The sequence below is a fragment of the Mauremys reevesii genome, linkage group 19 (assembly GCF_016161935.1).
Source record: "Mauremys reevesii isolate NIE-2019 linkage group 19, ASM1616193v1, whole genome shotgun sequence".
NCBI classification, from domain to species: domain Eukaryota; kingdom Metazoa; phylum Chordata; order Testudines; family Geoemydidae; genus Mauremys; species Mauremys reevesii.
Genome location: NC_052641.1, coordinates 14,858,573 through 14,882,643, shown reverse-complemented (window position 1 = coordinate 14,882,643; position 24,071 = coordinate 14,858,573). Strand labels below are relative to the sequence as shown.

The window sequence follows — 24,071 nt, the reverse complement described above, 5'->3', positions numbered from 1 at the left end:
AGCTATGTAGAGGTTGAGTAGAATCCAGAAATCACTATTGTAGATTTGTAAGAATCAAGTCTGTGTACTTTTTCAGCTGGCTTTACAAACACTTCTTGTCCTCTTCACTTAAGGAGTCAATATAAGTACCTTCATTAGTCAACTTCTGGAATGAAGTCTTTGCTTCTTCCAGTACATTTTCAATAGATATCTCTGATTGATCCAAAGGTAGCTTCTACTTCTGGAAAAAGATCTACTACTGTTGTAGCAGATGCCTGGATGACATTGTTTAATGACCCAAGTGGTTTCAACAGTAGACTTACAAGAGAGAGAATGGCAATAGTGTTCTCTGAACTTAGTAACAAAAGTAGTCTACCAGCCTCACTACTTAGATCTGTCCTATCTTGGTGGATACTTTCCAAAGCCAGTAATAATGGTTGCAGTAATTTTAAAACAACAGCCAAGAATCGCTCATGAGAAAGCCAGCAGGTTTTCTCAGGTTGGACTAATTTTAACTTCAATCGCAGTGTATCTTCTATTTGTTTCCAAGATGTTCAGTCCTTTTGGACTCTTGCTGGAAAAAAAGAATATAAAAAAGCCATTAAATTTATGGCTTTTTAATGGCTTTTGAAGATTCTGGAGTAGATGGACTCTGCAGTGTGTATAGGAGAGATTAGGGTTACACTTTTCTCTGAGCAAAGCTTGTACTCCACTATCTCTTCAAGAGAAGTTTGTAGCTTGATCAAATGCACAATTACCATCTGTTTGGGGTTCAATTTACAAGCATTTAAGTCTTCTAAGATGTCACAGATGCAGCTGATGTGTCTTCTATAACCTGAACATCTAGAATGCATCTACTGAGCTACTACAGACATCAAGATAACATACGCAATGACTTAATATTTGATGCCTGTTTGCACTAGTGCATTCATCAGCCATGTATGCACATATTTTGAATATGGCGAGAGAGTTCTCCACTTTTTCAACTGCTGAGTCTTTCACCATTGCACCACATGCTTCTAGAGAGTCAACTGAGTTTTTTCAGAAAGATAGCAAGCATTTGCCAGTCTTGTTTGAAACCAGTGTCCAACTTCAGGATTAACAAATGACAATGCACGTAACATTGGCCTCCAGTTTGTAGTGTGTGGTCTGGTATCTCTTGCTTAAATAGAAAGTATGGTGCAACAGCCAACATGGTTCACATAAACTGAGTTGTGTCTCCAGCATTCTTAAAAGCCTCATTAAGTTCTTCTTAAATTGGCTTTGACTGTGACTGGCTTATAAGGCTTTCTGCATGTTGATGATGCAGTCCAGAGGCATGGTGTTTTGCAGGCTTTTTCATACAGGTTGTCAATATTGGCTTAGCTGATCAGTCTGGCAAACAAGCTCCTCCACTTCTACTATATAAATCCATGGTATGCCCACATCTTGAATACTGCATGCAGATCTGGTCACCCATCTCAAAAAAGAGATATTGGAATTGGAAAAGGTACAGAGAAGGGCAACAAAAATAATTAGGGGTATGGAATAGATTCCATAAGAGGAGAGATTAAAAAGACTGGGACTCTTCAGCTTGGAAAAGAGATGACTAAGAGGGGATATGATAGAGGCTTATAAAATCTTGACTCAGGTGGATAAAATGAATAAGGAAGTGTTATTTACCCCTTCACATAACACGAAAACCAGGGGTCACTGAATGAAATTAATAGGCAGCAGGTTTAAAACAAACAAAAGGAAGTATTTCTTCACACAACGCACAGTCACCCAGGGAACTTTTTGCCTGGGATGTTGTGAAGGCCAAAATTATAACAGGGTTCAAAAAAGAACTAGATAAGTTCATGGAGGTTAGGTCCATCAATGGCTATTAGCTGAGATGGGCAGGGATGCAACACTATGCTCTGAGTGTCCCTTACCTCTGTTCGCCAGAAGCTGGGAGTGGACGACAGGGGATGGATCACTCTATGATTCCTTGTTCTGTTCATTCCCTCTGAAGCACCTGGAATAGTGACTGTAGGAAGATCGGATACTGGGATAGATGAACCATTGGTCTGACCCAATATTGCCATTCTTACATAAAAAATAATTATAATAATAAAAAAAGTTTAGTACAGAAACTCCCTGAGATAATGGCCTCTTGAGATAGCCGTGGTGTGAGATAATGGCCTTGGTAAATAATGCATTTTAAAAATCTTGGCCTACTAGGAAACCCATATTTATATAAGTTTCCCAGTCACAAATCTAGCATTCTGGAGCAGAGTCACTAAAATATGGTTCAATGCTCTGGCCGCTGTTGTCTGTCATGCCACTATTCACTCTACCGCTCTGTCCCCAGTGGCCCTGCACTGTCACTTTCTGCTGCCACCTGCCACTGTGACCTCTGCGAGTTGGTCTGTCGAGGTTCCACCCAGCTCTCAGTGGGGGAACCTTGCTGCTAGTGCAGGCTGGGCTGTCTCTTCCACAGAAACACTGTCCCACAGCAGGTCTAAGCACTTAGACCTGATTATCAGTGATTTCAGCTCTCGTGGTTACTTATGAAGCCTAATCATCTCTCTCTAAACAGGAGAGAGGGGCAGGTCAAATAGTGCTTGTGACTTAGGCAGAGCCCACACCACCAAGCAAAACACCTGTGCCCCACCCGCCCCCTCTCTCTCTCTCTTCACTAGGATATAGCATCCAAACCTCCTGCTTATGGAGTGCAGTTCAGCTGAGGGTGACCAGTGCTTAATTTGTAATGAAAAGTGCTGGGGCTCAAGCAAGTTTGTTACTTTCATAACTGATGTGACCAGCCCAGAGGTCCCAGGGCTCTGAACTGCCAAGCCTAGAGGTGCCGGGGCTCAGCCCTGGCAAGCCCTGGCACAAATTAGCGCTGAGGGAGACCTCCTTATTCAGACAGGCTAAGTACAGTTCTGCTGCCCTTTACTCATACAATAAGGATAACACATTTCAGGGATTTGTAACCCAACACTAGCCAAAATTGATCACTTGGGCAACCCAGCTCTGCCTGCTGGCTTCCTGGGCAGAGTAGGTGAGTTCATGTAAATACAGTGTGGTCCTGAAGCCTTTCCACCCACCCCTGGCTCATCACTAGGTGTCAGGGGAGAGCTCATTCAGACCTTGCTTATAAATAATAATTTGAAATTATTAGGTAGGCCAACATAGCCAAAACAAATGTGCTGACATTGTCATAAATAACAGCTGTATGAGGAAGCTAGTCTTTGTTCACACTTTTCAACCCCATTATGCTTTCTCAGGTACAAGTATTTTCTCATATACTATATAAGCTTTTAAAGTGTGTATTAATGTTTCAATTCAGATTTCCAGCCAATGACTAAATTGGCAACACTGCATGTAACTGGGGGGGAGAGGAAGGGAGATTCAGAGGGGTTGTACACCCCGCCTGGAGGGGGGTATAGGGAAACCCCTGGGTTGTTTACAGACAAATTTGCACCAGTTCAGGTAACGTCCGCCTCTCCCACCGCAGTGTAACTATTGGTATTTTGGTTTAAGGGTGGCTTATTTTGGTTTGAGTATACCTTATTTCAACTTAGTTAAAATCTGTTCCTAATTAACTTAACTAAACTGAAATAAGCCTCCACGAAAAACCTATTGCTCCAATTTAACTAAATCAGTTTAAAATTGCACCTTAAGTTAAGCCAGTGCAACCTTGCAATTAGACAAGACCAAAGCATGAGAATAGATAGCTCCTGTATTGTATATTAACAAGCTACTTTATAAAATTCTGAATATTGCCCTTTTTTGACCTGATTCAAATCTCTCTCTGTCAAGGGGCCCAGCCAAGAATGGAGCAATAAGATTAGCAAGCAGTGTAGCAGCTTCCGTTATGCAAGACTGACTTACTAGAGACAGCTGTACTTATGTCAAGAGAATTTATATTTTGATTGACATATGTTACACTGCACCAAATGTAGTCTGCTTGAAGCAACATATTAGTGCTCTGCAGTAGACTTTGTGGGAGTCTGTTTCCATATTCTACTAATCAAAGGAAGTGGGTTTTCCACCCCCAATCTGTTTTACTGATGTTAGTTGATGGTTTTACAAACCGAAAGTCGCACAGTGCCAGATCTTCAGCTGGTGTAAATTAGCATAGCTTCATTGACTTCAGTGGAGCTACATCAGTTTATGCTAGCTGAGGATCTGACCTCAAACCTATTTAAGCATATAGCTTTCATAAGACATGAAACTAAGATGTAGAGACTTGCAGAGTTTGTAAGCTAGACAAGGTAGATAAATAATGGGTTCGTATTGCACTTCTGTCAAGGTAAATTTGCAATGAAGTTATTATATAGACATGAACTGCTAAAATGTTACCTGTTGCAGATTAATATGGACTTTACCAGGAAGGTACTAAGGATTTTATTTTTGTTCTTTCCCTACCTATTCCATTTTTGGCAAGCTGGCTCTATCGCACCCTGCCTCTCAGCCAGGAACATAATTGAGATGCTCATCCTATCATCACCTGCATTCTGATATACTGGAAGAAATGAGGCCTGTTAGATTTTGTGTTGTGAATCATATTTTTCAGAAGGCTAGATCTGGGAAGCTTAGGCTTGTGTATTGTGTTCGTATAATGAAATTAAATAGTGACAACGTAACATCCGAGAGCTAGAATTTGAAAAGCTAAGATGTTTTTGCATTAGGTCTTTAGACCCTAGAAAGAACTCGTATTTTGATTTGGTAATTAATCTGAATGTATTGTTGTCTAATCTCTTGGCATCTGGGAAACTCCAAACTGACACATGGGATGCTTTTTGATGCAGAAGACTTATTGAAAACATGAGTCATTTTGGGGGCGACAATATTTAAAGACGAAAGTAGCATCTGTATGTAAATGTGGACTTACAAGAAGGATTACTGTAAACGGAGCTAAAGTCATGTTTTTGCGTATCAGTTTTGTGTGTTTTCTATTTTATAAGTAAACATATAACATTTTTCGCCTTCCTCCGAAGCATGGGGCAGGGGTCGCTTGCTAAGGAGTGGGTGGATCGGCTTATGTGGCCTGCATCTTGCAGGAGGTCAGACTAGATGATCATAATGGTCCCTTCTGATCTTGAATTCTATGATTCTATAAGGGTGTATGGGAAGTCAGCTCTGTTCCGTAGAAGGATGTTCCATAAATGCCAGCTATTGAAAGGAAAATCTTGAGGAATGGCTCCACAAAGTTTCAGATGATACCTATGATGTGTTATCAACCTGAGAAAAACAGTTGAGGTGTTAATTAAGAGTGGATTTCTGAATTTGTGGGTCTTTTAGCCAACTGTAGTGATAAGATTAATGCAGTCCTAAAGGTACAACTCCGTACACCTCTGTTGAAGCATTTCTTGGGGCTCAGAAACTGTCACGTGACAAGCCCGACTTTCGGAAATGATGTTTCATAAAGCAGCGCTTGAGAGTTACTGTCTTGGCCTCTCTCGAACTGAACTTGGTTAGGCTGATAAAAACCTGTGCTACAAAAAATGCCTGGCTGTAATCATGGAAAATATTAGCAATACTTTCTCTTCAGTGGTGTGTCCTTTTGGGGATTGTTGTTTTTTTAAGTTATCTTCAAACTCAGCGAGACTAAACTATCTATTTGTTTCACTGCAGGATCAGTTTGACAACTTAGAAAAACATACGCAATGGGGAATTGATGTTCTGGAAAAATACATCAAGTTTGTAAAAGAAAGAACGGAGATTGAAATCAGCTATGCAAAACAACTTAGGTAAGTTGATGTCTTCATTTCAGAAGGACTTGAGTAATGTAGGAATAGAGGTTGTTCGTAACTCTGAAATGTTCGTGACTCTGAACAAAACCTTATGGAGGTTCTTTCAAAAGTTTATAACTGAATATTGACTTAATACAGCTTTGAAACTTTACTATGTAGAAGAAAAATGCTGCTTTTAACCATCTTAATTTAAATGAAACAAGCACAGAAACAGTTTCCTAATTTTGTCACATCTTTTTTTAAACTTTATTTTTTTTACTAGTTCACATTTAACACCGTACTGTACTGTATTTGCCTTTTTTTGGGGTGGAGGGGGAGAGGTCTCTGCTGCTACCTGATTGCATACTTCCAGTTCCAAATGAGGTATGTGTTTGACCAGTCAGTTCGTAACTCTCGTGTTCATAACTCTGAGGTTCTACTGTATTAACTTCCCCCTTTTCTTAGCTCTCCATTTGCTTGGCTTACAAAAATCCAGTATAGCAGGCAGAATGGGTTGCTTAAACAGTAGAAAATAAAAGTTCAAGTTAATTTCACACACTCCTCAAAGAAAATGTGTTGTGTTGTGTATGTGGCAAAGTAGCATCCCTAGTTTACTCATGGTTTATGGTCTGAGTGCAAGGCTGTTCATGGAACTTTGTACATGATAGTAGAGAGAGGCTGAGGAAAGAATGTACAGGGTGGTGAGAGTTCAGCCTTGAGGCTGAATCAAGGCATTGATTTGAATTCAATTGCTTGAAAATCTCATTAGCAGTCCAGGTGAGCCCAAAAGGGCAGCAAAATTGTGAATGCAGCTTGAATGGTGGAACTCAGAAAAAATCTCATGAGAACTTCCAGTTTATTGGTCAGAATCTCATGAGAACAGCCCTCCTAAGTGAGTAAGTGGATGTATCTGAATTGGAACCAGAAAATAAGATCCTACCTGTTTACAATCTGCAGTGAACCTAGAGATTTAGATCCAAACTCTTCCCTACTCCCCAAAATTCAAAGGGATTCAAGTATGAGGTTCTGGCCTATCTCTAATACCAAGGCGTAATACCCGTACAGAGCGTGGGAGGTTCGTGGTGTTTCTGCTAAATAGCTGTTCTTGAGAGAAAATGGCCTTTCATATCTGTGTGACTTGCCATATACAAGGATTGTATAATGAGCTGGTGTCTGGAGAAAACCCGTCATGTACTTACTGACTGCTGAAGAAGAATGTATTGTTTGCCCTAGGATAAAGTGATTTAAATCAAAGCAATTTAAATAATCAGTTTTTAATTGTATTGCATTTCTATTTTTCAGTTATTTTCCTAAAGAAAGACTGATTCTTATTGATTGGTAACCATTAAAACAGGTTGATTTGCAAATAAATGTAGTCTTTACACTTAATTTGGTATTTCTTTTTGCCAACCAGGCGGATAGGCTGTGTCTATACACATTTATTTAAGCAGTTATATAGCTTAACTTACATTTATTCCATTTACATTCTTACATTTTTTATTACGCTAGAAAATGTTGAATGATGCACTGCTTATTTTCTAGATGATTACTGTTGTACCAGTGATTTGTGTCAAGCTGCATTTGAATGGAAATTCAAATGAATTAAAAATGCACAAACACACCGTTTTTAACTTTTTAAAATTATATTAAAACTACTTTAAATGTGCTGGATACAAAAGAAAAAACGTTTATCAAAATGTTTTGCCTTGAAAACTGACATTAAACAAAGGAAGTATTATCTGTAGTTAGTGAATTGAACTGATTGTTTCTAGTCACAATGTCCTTCAACATTTTAGAACTGATGGATCTCATCCTCTCACACTTAGCTTTTCTTCATAGATTGAAAGAGGAAAACAAGCTTCCCTGCTTTTCAGCTCTCAGAAGGTGTCATAACTTTGAATGAACTAGTAATTGAACTGAACTAGTTGAATAAATTGAAATGAAGAAAATATTCACACTGCACCTGCAGAAGAGGTTACTGCTGTCAAAAGGCTGTTTTAACACTTCAGCAAACTCTGGTCCCAGATACTTAGCAAGTTACTTCCACAAGTTCAGTGGTTTGATTTTCTTTAAAACTTTGCAGTAAATATGAACTGCTTCATATTTTTGTTCTGATATAAGAAGTTTAGGCCTTATCATGGGTTGTCATAACTTGAAATTTAGTTTTTAAATAGGTTTATTTTTAAAATAAACCGGTATTTATATTTAAAAAACAATTTAAATTTTAAATTATGACACTGTTGAGAATGCCAAATTCAGGAAAGACTGCCGAGAAATAGGGCAGACTCACCCCAAACTGGTGGTTATTCTATCATTAGAGTATACCAAGCCAGTAACAAAAGTGAACTTCTGTATCACCACACTGGTTAACAAGAAGACAAAAATGAAGTATTCTTAGGCATTCCATCCCTTGGCTCACCACAGAGCCGGTGGACTTCATGATGAATGGTTACTGAAAACCAATTTAATCAGATACAGGGTCCTTCCAATCCCAAGGGATCAGCCTCTTAGCCAGGTGAATATATAACTCAGATCTTACACAATAATCGTGCTGATGCCAATCCTTTAGTAACTAAAACTAACGGTTTAATAATAATTAAAAAGAGAAAGAAGAGGAGAGTTCTTGAACGGTTAAAGGATCATATATAACATACAAATGATTTTCATTGTTCTTAGATCAGCATCACAGCAGTAATGGAATAAACTGCTAACTTGCAAAAGTTTGTGGAATCACCCAAACAGATTGGGAGTTATCAATCCTTGTTCAAAGCTTCCTTGTTAGAAATTCAGTCCAGAGAAATGAAGCAGGAAATGAAGACAAAATGGAGATATCTCAGTTGCCTTTTTATATCCTCTGCCATGTGCATGTAGGGTTTCCAGCTTTCTAATCACACAAAACCAAACACCCTAGCCCTCCCCCTTCCCCGAGGCCCAACCCCCTGCTCACTGCATTCCCCCTCCCTCGGTGGCTCACGCTCCCCCACCCTCGCTCACTTTCACTGGGCTGGGGTAGGGGGTTGGGGTGCCGGAGGGGGTCAGGGCTCTATCTGGGGATGCAGGCTCTAGGGTGGGGCCGGATATGAGGGGTTCAGGGTGTTGGAGGGGACTGCAGGCTGGCCGAGGGATTGAGGCAGAGGATTAGGATGCAGGAGTGGGTTCGGGCTCGGGCTGGGGATGAGGGGTTTGGTGTGCCGGAAGGGGCTCTGGGTTTGGGGGGAGGCTGAGGGCTGGGGTGGGGGTTGGGGTGTGGGCTTACCTCGGGTGGCTCCCAGTCAGCGGCGCAGCAGGACTAAGGCAGGCTCTCTGCCTGTCCTCGCACCACGCTGCACCCAGGAAGCGACCAGCAGGACCAGCTCCTAGGTGGAGGGCCAGGAGGCTCCTCGCGCTGCTCTCACCCACAGGCATCGCGCCCCCCCAGTCCCATTGGCCGTGGTTCCCGGTCAATGGGAGTGCGGTGCTGGTGCTCAAAGCAAGGGTAGTGCGTGGAGTCTCCTGATTCCCCCCCCCAGGAGCCGGACCTGCTGGCCACATCCGGGGCGCAGCATGGTGCCAGGACAGGTAGGGACTAGCCTGCCCTAGTCCCACAACACCGCCGACCGGACTTTTAATGTTCCAGTCAGCAGGGTCCATTTTCGACCTGGTGTTCTGGTCAAAAACTGGACACCTGGCAACCCTATATGCATGGAAGTTCGCTGTCCCAAACAAAGTCCACAGCTGCTGTTTGTGGAAAGTTACTGGCCCAGGATGGAGTCCAGGGTGACATGAGCATATCATATGTCCTTACATGGTTTGCTGACTCACAGGGGGTGGCCACTGGCCCTTCATTGTCTGAAGCATCTTCAGGAAGAGCCATTTGGACTGGATGCGTTTCTTCAATGCCCCATTGTGAGAGCTGAGTGTCCTTGATGGGCCATCCACACATAGTTGTCTAGCCTTGATGCAGATTCTATCTGGGATTGTCACCCAGGAATACAAATGAACAGCACAAGGTCTATGCATTGTTTAAGTCTCACTTAAGTAACGCTTAAGTGCTCTGCATAGGGGAGAATTTCACTCTTTGTGATTTACTTCTAACTGTCCCTGATTGTACACCTAAATTCACATCTTGCTCAAACTGATGGTTCTCTTACTCATGATTACAAGCTATTTATATCATAAATATTGAATCATTAAACCAAGACTTGCTAAAATAAATCGATCCAACATCAGTAGTTCTTGAACTGTGTTTTTACCCTTATTTGGGTCATGTTTAGTGATTTGATCTGAAAGTTCAAAGGGTATCTCACACACAGACACACACACACACAGACACACACACGATTTTATTTCAGAGGACAAGCTCAGAGTATCAAATGGCCAAGGTTCTCAGATACTACCTTAGTTTCCTGCAAAGATGTGTAGATAACCCCTAAGAACGATAGGTATGAAAGAGCATTTCAAACACCATGAACATTTGAGAATTAATTGGTACTACCAAGTCGAGGAAAGCTTCACACCCTACTGCAAAATAAAGTTCTGTAGTGCAAATACTACAGGGGCTTGTCATGCAAAGTAGTGAATGCTCTTGACCCTGATCCAGCACTACGTTGAACTTTAAACGTGATATCCCATTGATTTCAGCAGGGCTGGTCACACGCTTAACTTTAAGCATGTTGTCTACAGCATTAGGCTAGTATGCTTCTGTACCTTGAAGGATCAAGCCTTACACGAGAAAACATTTCCCACTGACTGTATTAGCGCTGTGGTTACAATTCCCAACTTTTAGTTTTGTCTTAGTAAAACAAAACAAAACAAACCAGCTGATACAATATGTGATAAATAATGAAACATGTTTGTTTAATCCAACTGCTAATCCTTGTCATACACCTTCTAATCCTTTGCATGAAAATGTGCTCAGCTTGGTGCTTTTCATACAGCTTTAAGGTGATGCTGCATAGTTAGAGGCTCACACAGAGATGACTACTGGACACGTCAGGATTAATTAGGCAATGTGGTGTGTGAAATGCTAGGAGATGGTGCACGTTTTCTTTGGTGAAAATGTCTTATTAGAGTATTTAGTCTTTTGTGTGCATTTTTTTTATCCTCCTCATTTGTTGCCCCATGAATGAAGAAATTAAGCCATACTGAGAAACAAGAGAGCAGGCATTCCCCACAGGATCCCAACGGCACTCTGTACCTTGGACATGCATAACTGCTTCCCGAATTCCTGCAGCAGTAATGCGCTTTGGTTTAAACTGCCATGTTTAATGTTTAGGCGAACAAGGGCGGAGTTTGCTGGTTTAGAGCATCCTTTATTTGGAAGAGGCATAGGAGGGAATAGAGATGCTAATAATGAGGTGGCTTCTGGCTGGCCTCGGTGTGTTTGTGCAAGTGGTGAGGAACGCAAGAAGATTCTCCATCTCTCATTTTGCATCCTTGTGCAGGGTGTGGCCAGAACCACATGTGAGAGCACAGTCCATACTCCCTCCAGTGCTCCATGTATGTTAGGTTTCAGAGAAGCAGCCGTGTTAGTCTGTATGTTAGGTGGTCAAAAGGGATGGGGAGACGTGGAATGAGGGCAGGTTCACCACTCCCCTGGCAGGTGGAGCTGGCTGGCAGGGAGCACCTTTTGAAAGTGTTGGGGAGCTACTGTCCCAGTGCATGCACTCTGGGAGCCCCAAGGGCAAAGACTTGGCCAATACCACTTGTATGCCATTGTACAGCCATTAACATAGAACAACCATATGAAGCTGGGAAATAATATTATGGCCATTTTACAGTTGGGCTAGGCAGAGAGAAGTTAACAGAATTGTCTGTGGCCCCATAGTGATGAGCTCCAGTGGTGGAGCTGGGATTAGAATATGGAAAGTCTGGGTACTCCAGCATAGGAATTGTCTATGCTCACTCACTAGGTCATGATGCCTCTCTCTTGCTCTCACCCCTTTTCCCATGGGGACACTTGAACATTGCATGTGACATTATTAAATGTCATAATACTAACTAGCACCGTGAAGGATATTCACCCTATGAATCCTCCTCTGCAATTATTCCTGAATTCAGGACAGGCCTTCTCTAGAAAATCTGCCATAGACAGATGTGTTTTATCATTAAAGGTATAGAAGTTGCTGTTAGTAAACAGACCTTAATGTTTCCTGAATTTGTGTTCTTTAATGACACAATGCCATAAATAGATCTACATTATCTTGCTGTCAGTGACCAGGTGAAAGCTGTACGTGTCAGTCAGATGTGGAACCTTGGAGAGGAAAATTTGGCAGGGAAGTTATGTGAGGAAGTATAGTTTAAAGAAGAGCAGGCCACAGTATAGAGCGGGGTTGCCAACCTTTCAGAATTGCTGTGCCAAGTCTTCATTTATTCACCCTAATTTAAGGTTTTGCATGCCAGTCATACATTTTAACATTTTTAGAAGGTCTCTTTCTATAAGGCTATAGTATATAACTAAACTATTGGTGTATGTAAAGTAAATAAGGTTTTTAAAATGTTTAAGAAGCTTCATTTAAAATTAAATTAAAATGCAGAGCCCCCCGGACCGGTGGCCAGGAGCGGGGCAGTGTGAGTGCCACTGAAATTCAGCTCGCGTGCCACCTTCGGCACACGTGCCATAGGTTGCCTACCCCTGGTATAAAGCATGAACACCTCCTGAGGTCCTGATGCAGTTTTTACTCTGGCACAACTCCTGTTACCTTCACTGGGAGTCAGGCAGTGTCACACATATGATGCATTAGGTCCCCAAGGGAAAAGAGGACCTGGACTAGCCATCCATCCACCCAAGGAGCAGCCCTTTGAAATCAGCTGTATAGACGCAACTGCTGATATGATCTCTGATCACTAGACCCGCTAAATCGACCGCCGATGCATCGATTGCCATGCATCAATCCCCCGGTAAGTGTAGACAAGCCCTTAGTATCTGTCATCAAGTCACCTTTTGGATATGGATGATAAAATCTTGCTCTGCACATTTCTTCCTGGGGGAGCTTTTTTGGTGCCCCCCCCCCCCTTTATTTTGAAAAGTATAAATTTACAGATGTTGGCTGCATCTCCACTGTACCCTTAAGTTAAAGTGTAAAGAAAAAAAGAAAATGGGGAAGTAAAAACAGTTTGATGGAAGATGTTTGCTTAGGGTAAATAATATAGTTGTCTTTGCAAAAGAGGAAATGGGAAATGCAGACAGTTAGCAAATAAGGAAATAAGTACCACTGAAAGTGAGGAATAGAGAGGTGTGTATTATGGGAACTATGATTGCTTAGCGTTATGAAACTGACGTGTGACAATACGAAATGCCAGGTTCCTTTATAAACTGAACTTTGTTTGATTTCAATATGTTGCCTACCGTTCTGCATTGAAGCCCTGAAAAAATCACTTTGGCAGCTTTATTTATCATCCTATCTAGTCTGCATTTTCAAAAGATACTCTGTGAGCTGTGCCAGACTGACTGTAGGGGACCAATATCCCTGTGAAAAGGAGAATGTTATAACTCTGAAGCTATCAGCACTGATGAGCTCCACTGAGTGAATGGCTGGCATACAGTATGTTAAACTCTAGATTTGCCATTGGCTAGGGATTTGTAGTGCCTGGTTTCTAGGAGAGAGCTGCTGAAGCCCGTTACCTTTGGCTTCTCTGTCCCAGACACAAGCAGTCAAATAACATAGTAGGATTTTACAAGAGAGTGGATAATTTGATGACCAATAATAATGTATAGAATTATATGTGATAAAATGGGGTAATCAGATTTCTTGTTTTTCACTGCATCAGATGATCACAACGATTAAGAAGGAATTCCCCCTTACCCCATCTGTGCAGCATCCAACAGCTGGCCAGTGTTTCTTCACCTTCCTTCTATGCATTAAGCAGAGGCCACAGCCTGAGGGGGATTACTAGACTTAATGGACCACGGGTGGTGTCCGGTATAGCAAATCATACTGTAATGGGCTGGTTGGTGTGTATACATACTGCTGCTGTTTCCTGGATGGAATTAGAACAGCTCAACTGCATGTCATAGGCCTAATACTTCTAATAGCTGCAGGAGGTTCTTATTTTGCTCAGGTAGACAAGGCATGTGCTTATGGAGCAGGACAATCTGAGTTCAGTCACCATTGCCACCATGATGTTCAGGATGCGCAGCGTAGTTACAGCCGTGGTAACCATGGATTTGCTAGTGTGTTTGCACGTTAGGCTAACAAAAAGCATTGAGTAGAGAGAGAGATGTATCTACTTGTTGTATATAATCTTACACTTAGATTGTAAAATCTTCAGGGCAGGAACTGTCTCTGTTACATGTTTGTGAGGTGCCTAGCACAACGGGGGGCTGGCCTTTGGGCACTACTGCAATACAAATAATAAATACAGTAATAATACAGTAATGTATCAAATCATTACAACTAATGCTGGGGTGATGAGAGTGTGGGAGGATGTGGAGACTATCTGGTAATTTTAAGATACAACTTATTTATTTGTTTGTTTGTTTGTTTTTAATTTCAGGAACCTTTCAAAGAAATATCAACCCAAAAAGAACTCCAAAGAAGAGGAAGAATACAAGTATGTTCATTGTCAACCTATGGGTGGGGATGTGTCTTGGTGGGTGGAGAGAGGGGAGTAAATTATCGAGCAGCAAGTGTGATAGAAGAATATAGAAGTCCTAGAAATAGGCCTTGTCTACACTTGCAGCCACTGGTAGGATCTGTGTAGCTACATGTCACGGTGAAAAGCAAGCTGCGTCCCCACTGTGATGTGTAGCTACACCTGGCAGTGAAAGGCTCCCAGACAGTGAGGAGGCTTGAGGAAAGTCACCAGCAGGGTGGAGCTGCCAGAGCCTTTCCTCACTGCCTCCCCTCTGCCGGAGTCTTTCTCTGCTGCAGGAGTCTTTCACTGAGGTGGGGAGGCAGCCGGACGCTACACTGCTAAAAATAGCATTGTAGATGGGGGAGGCACTGCTTGGACATATAGCAAGCTGCGTAGGGTATATAACGTAAGGTTCTAGCATGTCTGTACTCTACTGGCCTAAGCAGTGCCTCACTGTCTACACTGCTGTTTATACCCATGCTAGCTGGGCATGCAGCGTGTGTACTCTACACGCCTCTGTAAATGTAGACATAGCTGTACAAAAGACCTATCTGCTAATTATGGCTTAATAGTAAAGCTCAAGGGGGTTTAAATTTGGTCCTTAAGCACCCAGCTCCCATTGAACATCAGTGGACATTGGGTGCCTAATGTTTTTTAGGCCCCTTGGAAAATCCCAGCCTTATTAACTGAGGCTTAATCTTGGTTCCTTTGAAGTCAATGGCTAAACTCCCATTGATTTCAGTGGAAGAATCAGTCCCGGAATGTTAGTGCAGAGCTTTAAAAATGCAGAATCCAGTTATGTTGTCCAGTCCATTTTATTAAATGGATGAAGAGTAAAGTGATGACATCAGTTAGTGGAGGAATGGGCAGTTCATGGGGAATAGGGTGAAAGGAGGAGGATTTCCTCAGCTGGATTCCCCATCTCCTGGGGCAGAGCTGGGTGCCTGACTTGGTGCTGCTGGAGATTGTTGTGTTGCCTCAACTGTCCCCACTTGACCCAGAAACCCAGATGGTATCTCTAGTGGCAGGGACAGCTAGAATGGTGCTGGCCAGATAGGGGGTGCTGCTTCCAAACGGCTCCTCCAATGGCTGACATTGAGGAAATGTATGCAAATGAGGATGGAACACATACATGTTTTAAAGTATCTCTCTGACATTGATTGGATCAAGAGTAATTCTTCAAACTGAGCATCCTAGAATGGGAATCTCCCAAAGGACAGGCTGTCAGACCTAAACCTCACATTTCTTGTCTTAGATCAGTGCACCCAGCATTTTCAAAGTTAGTTAACTGCAGATTCTTATAGATGGTTGCAATGCTGCTTGACTAGGACTGATAAGTGTAGCTGATTCCAATAAGGATACCTTTTTGGTCTCTCTCCCTTGCTGTTTTTCCCCCCCCACCCCTTGCGTAGCTACCCCTCTTTCAGACTTTTCTTTTGCTCCTCATTACGTTTGTTCTCCCACCCACACACACACACTCACTGTTGCCTCTCTTCACTTGCTTCCCACATCCCCCTCTTATTACTCTCACTTTTATTCCTACCCCTTTCCGTTACCTTTGTCCCTTTAAGTACTGCTATCATTTATGGGCTCCTAGCATGGGAAGCTGCAACAAGCATCTAACACTAATAGGATAATTCTAGTATTTAGAAGTGCAACTCTCCTTAGCTGCTCTCTCTTCCAATTGGTCAGCACTCCAGCACTCTGCTGGCTCAGTTCTTTGCATGCCAATGGTATAATCTGCCTTCCTGAAATTAACCATATGCATGGAAGCTTAATTTTTTTTCCTTTTTTAATAATACATGGAATGCAGTGTTACAGAATCTGTCACCCATGGAAAATAAATGTTGTGGCAATCACTAGAAGCTGCTAAAGAGAGACAGGGATGGGGGGAAATACCTCACAAAGTATTGAGGACAAACACCTTGCAAAAAGTGAGCATCATCATGAAGGGGTTTTAGATAAACTCTGATGGATCCACATCTAAATAATGCTTAGAAGGTATTTTTTCCTTTCATTTACTAGTATATATGTATCACATTAGCCAAATGTTAATCATTTAGGCCCCTGTCCTGCAATTCACTGAGATAGGTGTGCTGCTACGCCTGAGTGCAGCAACAGCAGGATCAGGGTCATAACGGTTAGTGAAGCCAGAAGATATTTTTTGAATGGTTTTTAGATTGGTAGAGCCCAAATGCTTTTGGTATTTATAAGAGGCCACTGTAAAACTATTATTATGTCATGGTTATTTTCTCAGAACTGCCAGTGCATGGCAGGAGGCTCTCTTTCAGTAAACTCCTGTCAATGAACTTGTGTTAAGTTCCCATCTTGTGCAGTAATACTGAATGCTGGAAAGAATGCAAGTTCCCTTTGGAGTGTGTGTTCCTGAAAACAAATGGACTAAAAGTATTGTGTATTTTTTGTCCTTTGCAGGTACACATCATGCAGAGCCTTCCTAGCCACCTTGAATGAAATGAATGACTATGCCGGCCAGCATGAACTCATTTCAGAGAACATGACTTCTCAGATCACTGCGGAGTTAGCACGCTTTGTGCAAGAGCTGAAACAGGAAAGGAAATCGGTAATGGATTTTTTTTTTTACTTGTTCACAATTAATTATCTATTTAAAGCAGATGATTAATGGTGGTAGAATTCAGTGGTAAATAAATCTTTTAACAGGAGGTTAACACAAAGTTACTAAACACAATCAAGGTTTACTAATGAACTGAGCATAGGCAAAAAAAAAAAAATGGGTTACATGCACAGGCCAAATCACTGAACTGTTTGAATCAAACGTTATAGCATCAGACAGCAATGCCTGCAGGAAAACGTTCTCCAAATAAGGTCATAAAACTCATGTGTGCTTGAGGCATCTTCAGCCAAAAAAACATGGTTTGTACAATAGTCTAGTGTTTAGCATGCAATAAACAGAAATGCTTCATCTCAGAGACTAGCTGAAAGAATTCTGGTCAGTGGACTGGACCACCGTCCCTTACCTCTTGCTAGAGCTGGTTAACAAAACTTCGTCTAAAATTGTAGTTAATAAAAAAAAAATAGGTGTTTTGGGGGTTTTATGCAAATTTTTGTGATGGAGGGGGAATCCGTTTTTTGACTCATTTACTCCCACTCTGCTAAAATTAGCAAAGGTGTATGCTTGTATCCGTTTCCAGGTAGTAGCTTATGCATCCATGGTCCTTATACAGTATGTGTCCATAGCTGCTTTTCATCTGCAATGCCTGGAATTTAGAAAGACAGATAGGTAGGGCCTGGTTCTCTCCTGTTTTATCCCTTGTGTAGATGTTCACCACTGTGCAAAGTGGGCAAACAATGCTACAAAATTATAGTTCTCCAGATGGCAGTGTTTGCACCCGCTTTGCACTGGTAAATATCTACACAAGGGGCAAAGCAGGGGAGAATCAGGCCCCAAGATTTCATTTTTAAACAAGAACTCTAGATAGCTAACAAATTAGGGGTCCAGCTTGAAAAGTGCTGAGTGAGGCTTGCCAACCTTCCAGGATTGTCCTGGAGTCTCCAGGAATTAAAGATTAATCTTCAATTAAAGATTATCATGTGATGAAACCTCAAGGAATATATCTACCGAAAACTGGCAGCCCTATTGAGTAATTGGGCCCACAAGCCATGAAAGCACTTAAGCACCTGCAGATAGTCCCTCTGAAAGTGCTTTGCTTGATTGTGGCCCTGAAAAGCATCATCTGCTTAGTGCAGTACGAGGAGGATGAGAAGTCTACCTATTGTGATCGTATATCTTGGCATGCCTTTAATTTGCAGAATGTCAAACAGTCTTCTGAGGTCATGATGACCAGTATTAATAGCGTGGGGTCTATCTACACTACATTTAGACACCCGTAGCTGGCCCACGCTTCTGAGGCTCAGGCTTGTGGCGTTTAGGGTGACCAGACAGCAGGTGTGAAAAATTGGGATGGAGTGGAGGGTAATAGAAGACTATATAAGCAAAAGACCCAAAAATCGGGACTGTCCCTATAAAATTGGGACATCTGGTCACCCTAGCGGAGCTGTTTAACTGTGCTGTAGATGTTTGAGCTCATGCTGCTGCCTGAGCTCTGGGACCCTCCCATCCTAGAGCCCGGGATCTAGTCTGAGTCTGAATACTACACCTCAGTTAAACATCCCCTTAGCCCGGGCCAGATGACGCTTTTTAATTGCAGCGTACACATACCCATGGGGAGTACTTTCTATATAGACCCCATGTGGAAGGTCCCTCAACCACTTCCATCATCTTTCATCCAGAATATCCATGTGGCATTATTGCACGTTTGCTCACAGTGGATCCTGCTGCCAGAATGATAGAGTGTATCATTGATGGTGCAAAAAGCAAACGGGGGGAATGGACAGAGAGTCAATGGAAGAGAAGAACATACAAGGCCAAAGAAGGAAGCATGCTAATCTAGTATTCTTCTATCACTTCAAATGTTTCAGCCCATAATTGAGGGGGAAATATTTTTTGAACAGAAAGATCCTGTCAGTTAATTAAGGCAAGACAGTTGGAACATGTGTCAATTAAAACACATTTCTGTGGGTGTTTTATAGTAAAAGGAAGTGGGATTTGGTATCTTTTTCCTGTGAATAAAGTGACTGGTATTAATGTGTAGTAAAAGTGAAATTGATACACTGTAAATGTGTGATGCATGAGTGAAAAGTATTCGTGTCATTCTAATGAGATCCAGTGCAGAAGCCAAGTTCAGACAGCCTGTTGGGTCTATTGACAGTAGCTAATAGCAGTGATGGCATAGCAGACAGTATGTGACAATAAAATTTACTTGCTGTTGCTGGTAGCAATGGAAGACTGTGATCCACCGTTGTTGGTTTGTGTTTGTCTCATGAATGTAGAATGCCTGAACTGTTGAGTCCTTGTCTGATTTGCGTAGCTTTCATATTGATGAGTAATATTGAAGAGCAAACTGCTATTTCCCTTCAGGCTCTTTTCAGACATATTGTACATCTCTCTGTTGTTTCTTGCTGTAAAACATAAATAATGCATCACTCACACTGGGCTTTGTAGGAGGGGAAAACTGTTGGTGTGATAAATATCACAGAGGTTTGATATTCTTGCAAAAACATTTATGATACACACTCATGAATGGTTCAGGATTTCTGGAAATATGCTGAGGAGGGCTCTGCCCTCTGTTTGGTATAAATATATCATTAGACCTTGTGCTATAAATTATTATAATTATAAGCTATGAGAAATGAAGGATGGTCTAATGGTTCTGTCACTAGATTAGGGTTCAAGAGACATAGGTTCAAGTCCCTGCTCTGCCCCAGACTCTTAGGTGACCTTGGTCTCTCTGTGCCTCAGTTTCCCATTTGCAAACTAAAGAAAATATCACTGTCCTACCAGACAGGTGTGTGTTGAGTATAAATACATTTAAAAAAAATTGTGAAGTGGTCCGATAATAGAGCATTGGGGTACAGATAAGTACCTTAGATGGCTAGAAATTAATATTTGTAAAGTACTTTGAAGATAAAAAGGGATTATTAGTATTCAAATTTGGATATATTTATTGTTAATTGTATGACATATTCAGAAAATATTGATACTCGACATTTTAAACACCCATGGCTTGATTCACCAGTGTTTCACTCCAGCTTCATGTTGAGATAACTCCCTCGACTGAAATGGGTTGCACCAGTATGAAATGGGAGTAAAGAAATAGTGAGTCATGCTCGGTATGTTCTCCCTTTCTAGAGGTGAATTTCACCCATCTCCAGAAGGCCAGCATGAGGTGTATACCTCCAACTACACAACACAGGGCGTACATAGTGTGTGGGCTCTGTGCTGGGTGAATTTCACCCTGTGTGGTGTTTAAAAGTATTACTGGGTTTGTTTGACTGCTGAGAAGGATGAGGTAGGTGAGGGACCGACTTCTGTTGGTGGAAGGGACAAGCTTTTGAGCTTCACTGATCTCTTCTGGCTGTGAAAGATACAATTAATGTCTGCATAGATAACATATTGCAGATTGGACAGTTGCTACTAGTGAAAGTACGGGGAGAGGCTTTTGATCCAGTATGGCAGATATGTCTGGAGGCTGACAGTGGCCATGCAGTCAGTTGATGAAAAGGCAGGTACTTTGTGCTGCTTCTGTCTCAGCTTGGTTTGGAGCTCAGTGAGAATCCTGGCTGCCTTATGCTTTTATAGAACAGATCACATGCTTTGGTGCGTGACCGTCTGTCAATCACGAGGGAGGTGTCAGAAAACCCAGGCAAAGATTATTTTTGTGAAATATAAATATGTTTGGCAGCAAAGGTCAAGCAGTGCTTTTAATTTTGTCACATCATGCGTTCCACTTCGAGTCTATTTTTGGTAGTAAACTCGCTTGTTTGCATCTGATGGACTCCATGGTACTGGTGCTGGAGAAGAGTAAATAATTCTCAGGGATTCTGTCCCCTTTATTCACACTGAATAGTTACCTTACTCTTCAAGCAGTGGTACTAATTTCAATGGGAGTTTTCATGGAGTAAGGCAGTACTCAGTATGAAAAAGAGTGGCAGAATCTGGTACTTATTGGCTTTCACGCATTCACATGTGTTATTTATGTTATGGTAGGGCCTAGAAACCTTAACCATTGTGCTGGGGGCTGTACAGACGCATAGATAGAGACACTCTGTCCCAAAGAGCTTGCAGTCTAAATAGACAAGACAGACAAAGAGTGGGTGGGGAAACAGAGGCACAGGGGGATGATGTGACTTGCCCAAGGTCACCAGCAGGTCAGTGGCAGATCTGGGAATACCCAATCTCTAGAGTCCCAGTCCTGTGACCTGTACACTAGATTATGCATCTATAGGAGCTATGGACACATGTTTTCAATCCAATTTTTTAATTATAAAAGTTTAAAAATAAGGTTTATGTTGCCAGGTAAAAGCTGCACAGGAGTCATTCATTAATGTAATGAAAATATCCAATTAACTATGGAAGATTCTAACAAGCTTATACAATAATACAATTTTATAGTCATGTCTTTCATACAAAATACAGCTCCAAATGCTTTACAAAACTAAATACACCACTACCTCGATATAACGCCACCCGATATAACATGAATTTGGATATAACGCGGTAAAACAGTGCTCCAGGGAGGCGGGGCTTCGCACTCCGGTGGATCAAAGCAAGTTCAATATAACTCAGTTTCACCTATAACGCGGTAAGATTTTTTGGCTCCCAAGGATAGCATTATATCGAGGTAGAGGTGTAGTACTATTAGAAAGTTAAGTAACAGCCGAGAAAGAAATGAAGAGAGGGGGCAGTAAAGAAAAGATATGTTTAAGGATCATGATAATAAATTCTTTTTATTTATCTACCTCTTTTCCTCCTGAAGATTCCCAAACCTTATTGCAAACTTAACAAACTGACATACACAATTATATATAGGGATCATGCGACCAATTGTGAAATGCAGTCAGCTGTGGGGCAAAACATGACAGCAGTTTGATATGCAAGGATACTCAGTGTTTTAGGATAGGAAGTGAGGAAGAACACCATATCCAATTGGAAAATACAGGGTTAATTTAGGTAGGCAGAATGTAGTTAACTGGTTTAGAATTTGGTTAGGACATTGGTGTTAATATCCCTTCTCTTACTAAAAGTGCCATGGGAATTTTTAATGACCACAGGTGCTCAGAACCATTGTTTTATGTCTCATCTGCAAGCTGAGATTTGGAAAGCGATGGAGTATCTGTGAGGCAGATAGCTGTAGAAAAGTTAGTAAAAATTTAATAAATCAGATAACAAACCTCTGCCCATAGTTGATAACTAGTATCTTCCACTGTGAAATTCACACTTCCAGATCCACATTGCAAATAACTATGAATACATTGCAAAACCTCCAACTGACTAGCAACTGCAGCTTGTTTAATGCTGAAGCTAGGGAGGTGATAAATGCTAATTGTGGTTAATGGTTTGAAAGAGGAAGACCCATTTAGACAGAGTTGAGAGTTAGGGCTTGGCTACACTTACAAGTTGCAGCGCTGGGAGTTACAGCGCTGCTCATGCAGCTGTGTAAGGGCCAGCGCTGGAGTGTGGCCACACTGACAGCTACCAGCGCTGCAGTGTGGCCACACTTGCAGCACTTTCCAGCGCTGTATTGAGAGGTGCATTGTGGGCAGCTATCCCACAGAACACCGGCGCTGAGTATTGTGGGAAGGGAAGGAAGTGTGCGGGTCATTCCGCTTCCTGTTTGCCAGCGCCCCGTGGTGCATCGCTTCACATCCCAGCATTCATTCCGGCAGCGTTTGGCGCCATTGTGAGTGTCTTTCTGTTACTCTCTGTGAATCGCGATTTCTGTGGCAAATGGAGCCCGATCTGCTGAGGACTCTGCTGATGAGTGTCACCAGCACAACACGTTTGGCAGTCGAGCTATTCCTTCAGCTCCAAAGTGACAGCGAGGAGTCCGGCGATGATATCAATATGGATTTGTCTGCTTGTGGTGACACATTCACGGAAATGCTCAGCACCGTTGAACGCCGCTTTGGGCTCGGAAACAAGCACTGAGTGGTGGGATCACATCGTCATGGAAGTCTGGGATGACGAGCAGTGGCTGCAGAACTTTCGTATGAGAAAAGCCACTTTCATGGGACTGTGTGCTGAGCCCCCTCACTGCGGCGCAAGGACACAAGATTGAGAGCTGCCCTGACGGTGAAAAGCGGGTGGCTATTGCAATCTGGAAGATGGCAAATCCAGACAGCTACCGGTCGGTCGGGAACCAGTTTGGTGTGGGAAAGTCGACCGTGGGAATCGTTTTGATGCAAGTTTGCAAGGCAATTAATCGCATCCTGCTAAGAAAGACCGTGACTCTGGGAGCGTGCAGGACATTGTGGATGGCTTTGCACAAATGGGTTTCTAACTGTGGAGGCGATAGATGGAATATTCCTATTCTGGCCCCACCTGGCATCAGTTAATCGTAAGGTATTTCTCTATGGTTCTCCAGGCGCTTGTGGATCACTTCGGGCGTTTCATTGACATTTACACAGGCTGGCCTGGAAAGGTGCATGATGCACGCATCTTCGGAACAGTGGCCTGTTCAGGAAGATGCAGGCAGGGACTTTTTCCCAGACAGGAAGATCACAGTAGGGGATGTCGAAATGCCCACTGTGATCCGCCTTGGCTCATGAAACCCTATACAGGAAGCTTGACAGGAGCAAGGACCGGTTCAACTACAGGCTGAGCCGGTGCAGAATGACTGTGGAGTGTGCTTAAGGCTCGCTGGAGATGTTTGTATGGGAAGCTAGACTTGGGGAAAGCAGCATCCTTATAAGCGCTTGCTGTACCCTCCATAATATTTGTGAAGGGAAGGGTGAAACATTCAGTGAGGCATGGACCACCGAGGTTCAAGTCCTGGAGGCTGAATATGCACAGCCAGAGAGCAGGGCTAATAGAGAGGCCCAGCACAGGGCTTCAAGGATTAGGGATGCCTTGAGGGAAGAATTTGAGGCTGAAAGCCAACAGTAATGTTTGCTGCCTTGCATGGGAGTGAATTGCACTGCTTACACTGTTATTCTATTATCCATAATAATAATATGATTTGCAGTGCCTCTTTCTTTACTGGGCTAAGGTGTCTTTCACTATCTGCTATAATAAAGACTGTTTTCAAAGCCAAGAATTGTTTTATTGAAAAGAAAAAAACTTCCTTGACAGACAGACAGACACACAACATTTCATTAACACAAGAGGGCAAGGGTGTGGGTTGGTGAACTGTACAGTCACAAGTTTGCATATGCCATGTCTGGATTGCTGTTTAATGAATCCTGCACTTCAGGGTGCATATACTGCATGGTGATGGGGTTGAATGCAGAGGGTAA

At 42.3% G+C, this 24,071-nt stretch overlaps 1 protein-coding gene across 11 annotated transcripts in view; it reads left to right on the top strand.

Moving 5' to 3' along the window:
* The window catches only part of FNBP1 (formin binding protein 1), a 161,498-nt gene that overhangs the window by 55,228 nt on the left and 82,199 nt on the right, over window positions 1-24,071 (top strand). For 10 of the 11 annotated variants that reach the window (XM_039507061.1, XM_039507068.1, XM_039507064.1 and 7 more), the window contains 3 exons: window positions 5,584-5,699; window positions 14,157-14,213; window positions 16,671-16,818. In XM_039507061.1, coding sequence (XP_039362995.1) covers window positions 5,584-5,699; window positions 14,157-14,213; window positions 16,671-16,818 — 321 coding nt within the window. Of the gene's footprint in view, window positions 1-5,076; window positions 5,209-5,583; window positions 5,700-14,156; window positions 14,214-16,670; window positions 16,819-24,071 lie in introns of those variants that run through there. The other variant, XM_039507069.1, reaches the window with a different exon arrangement.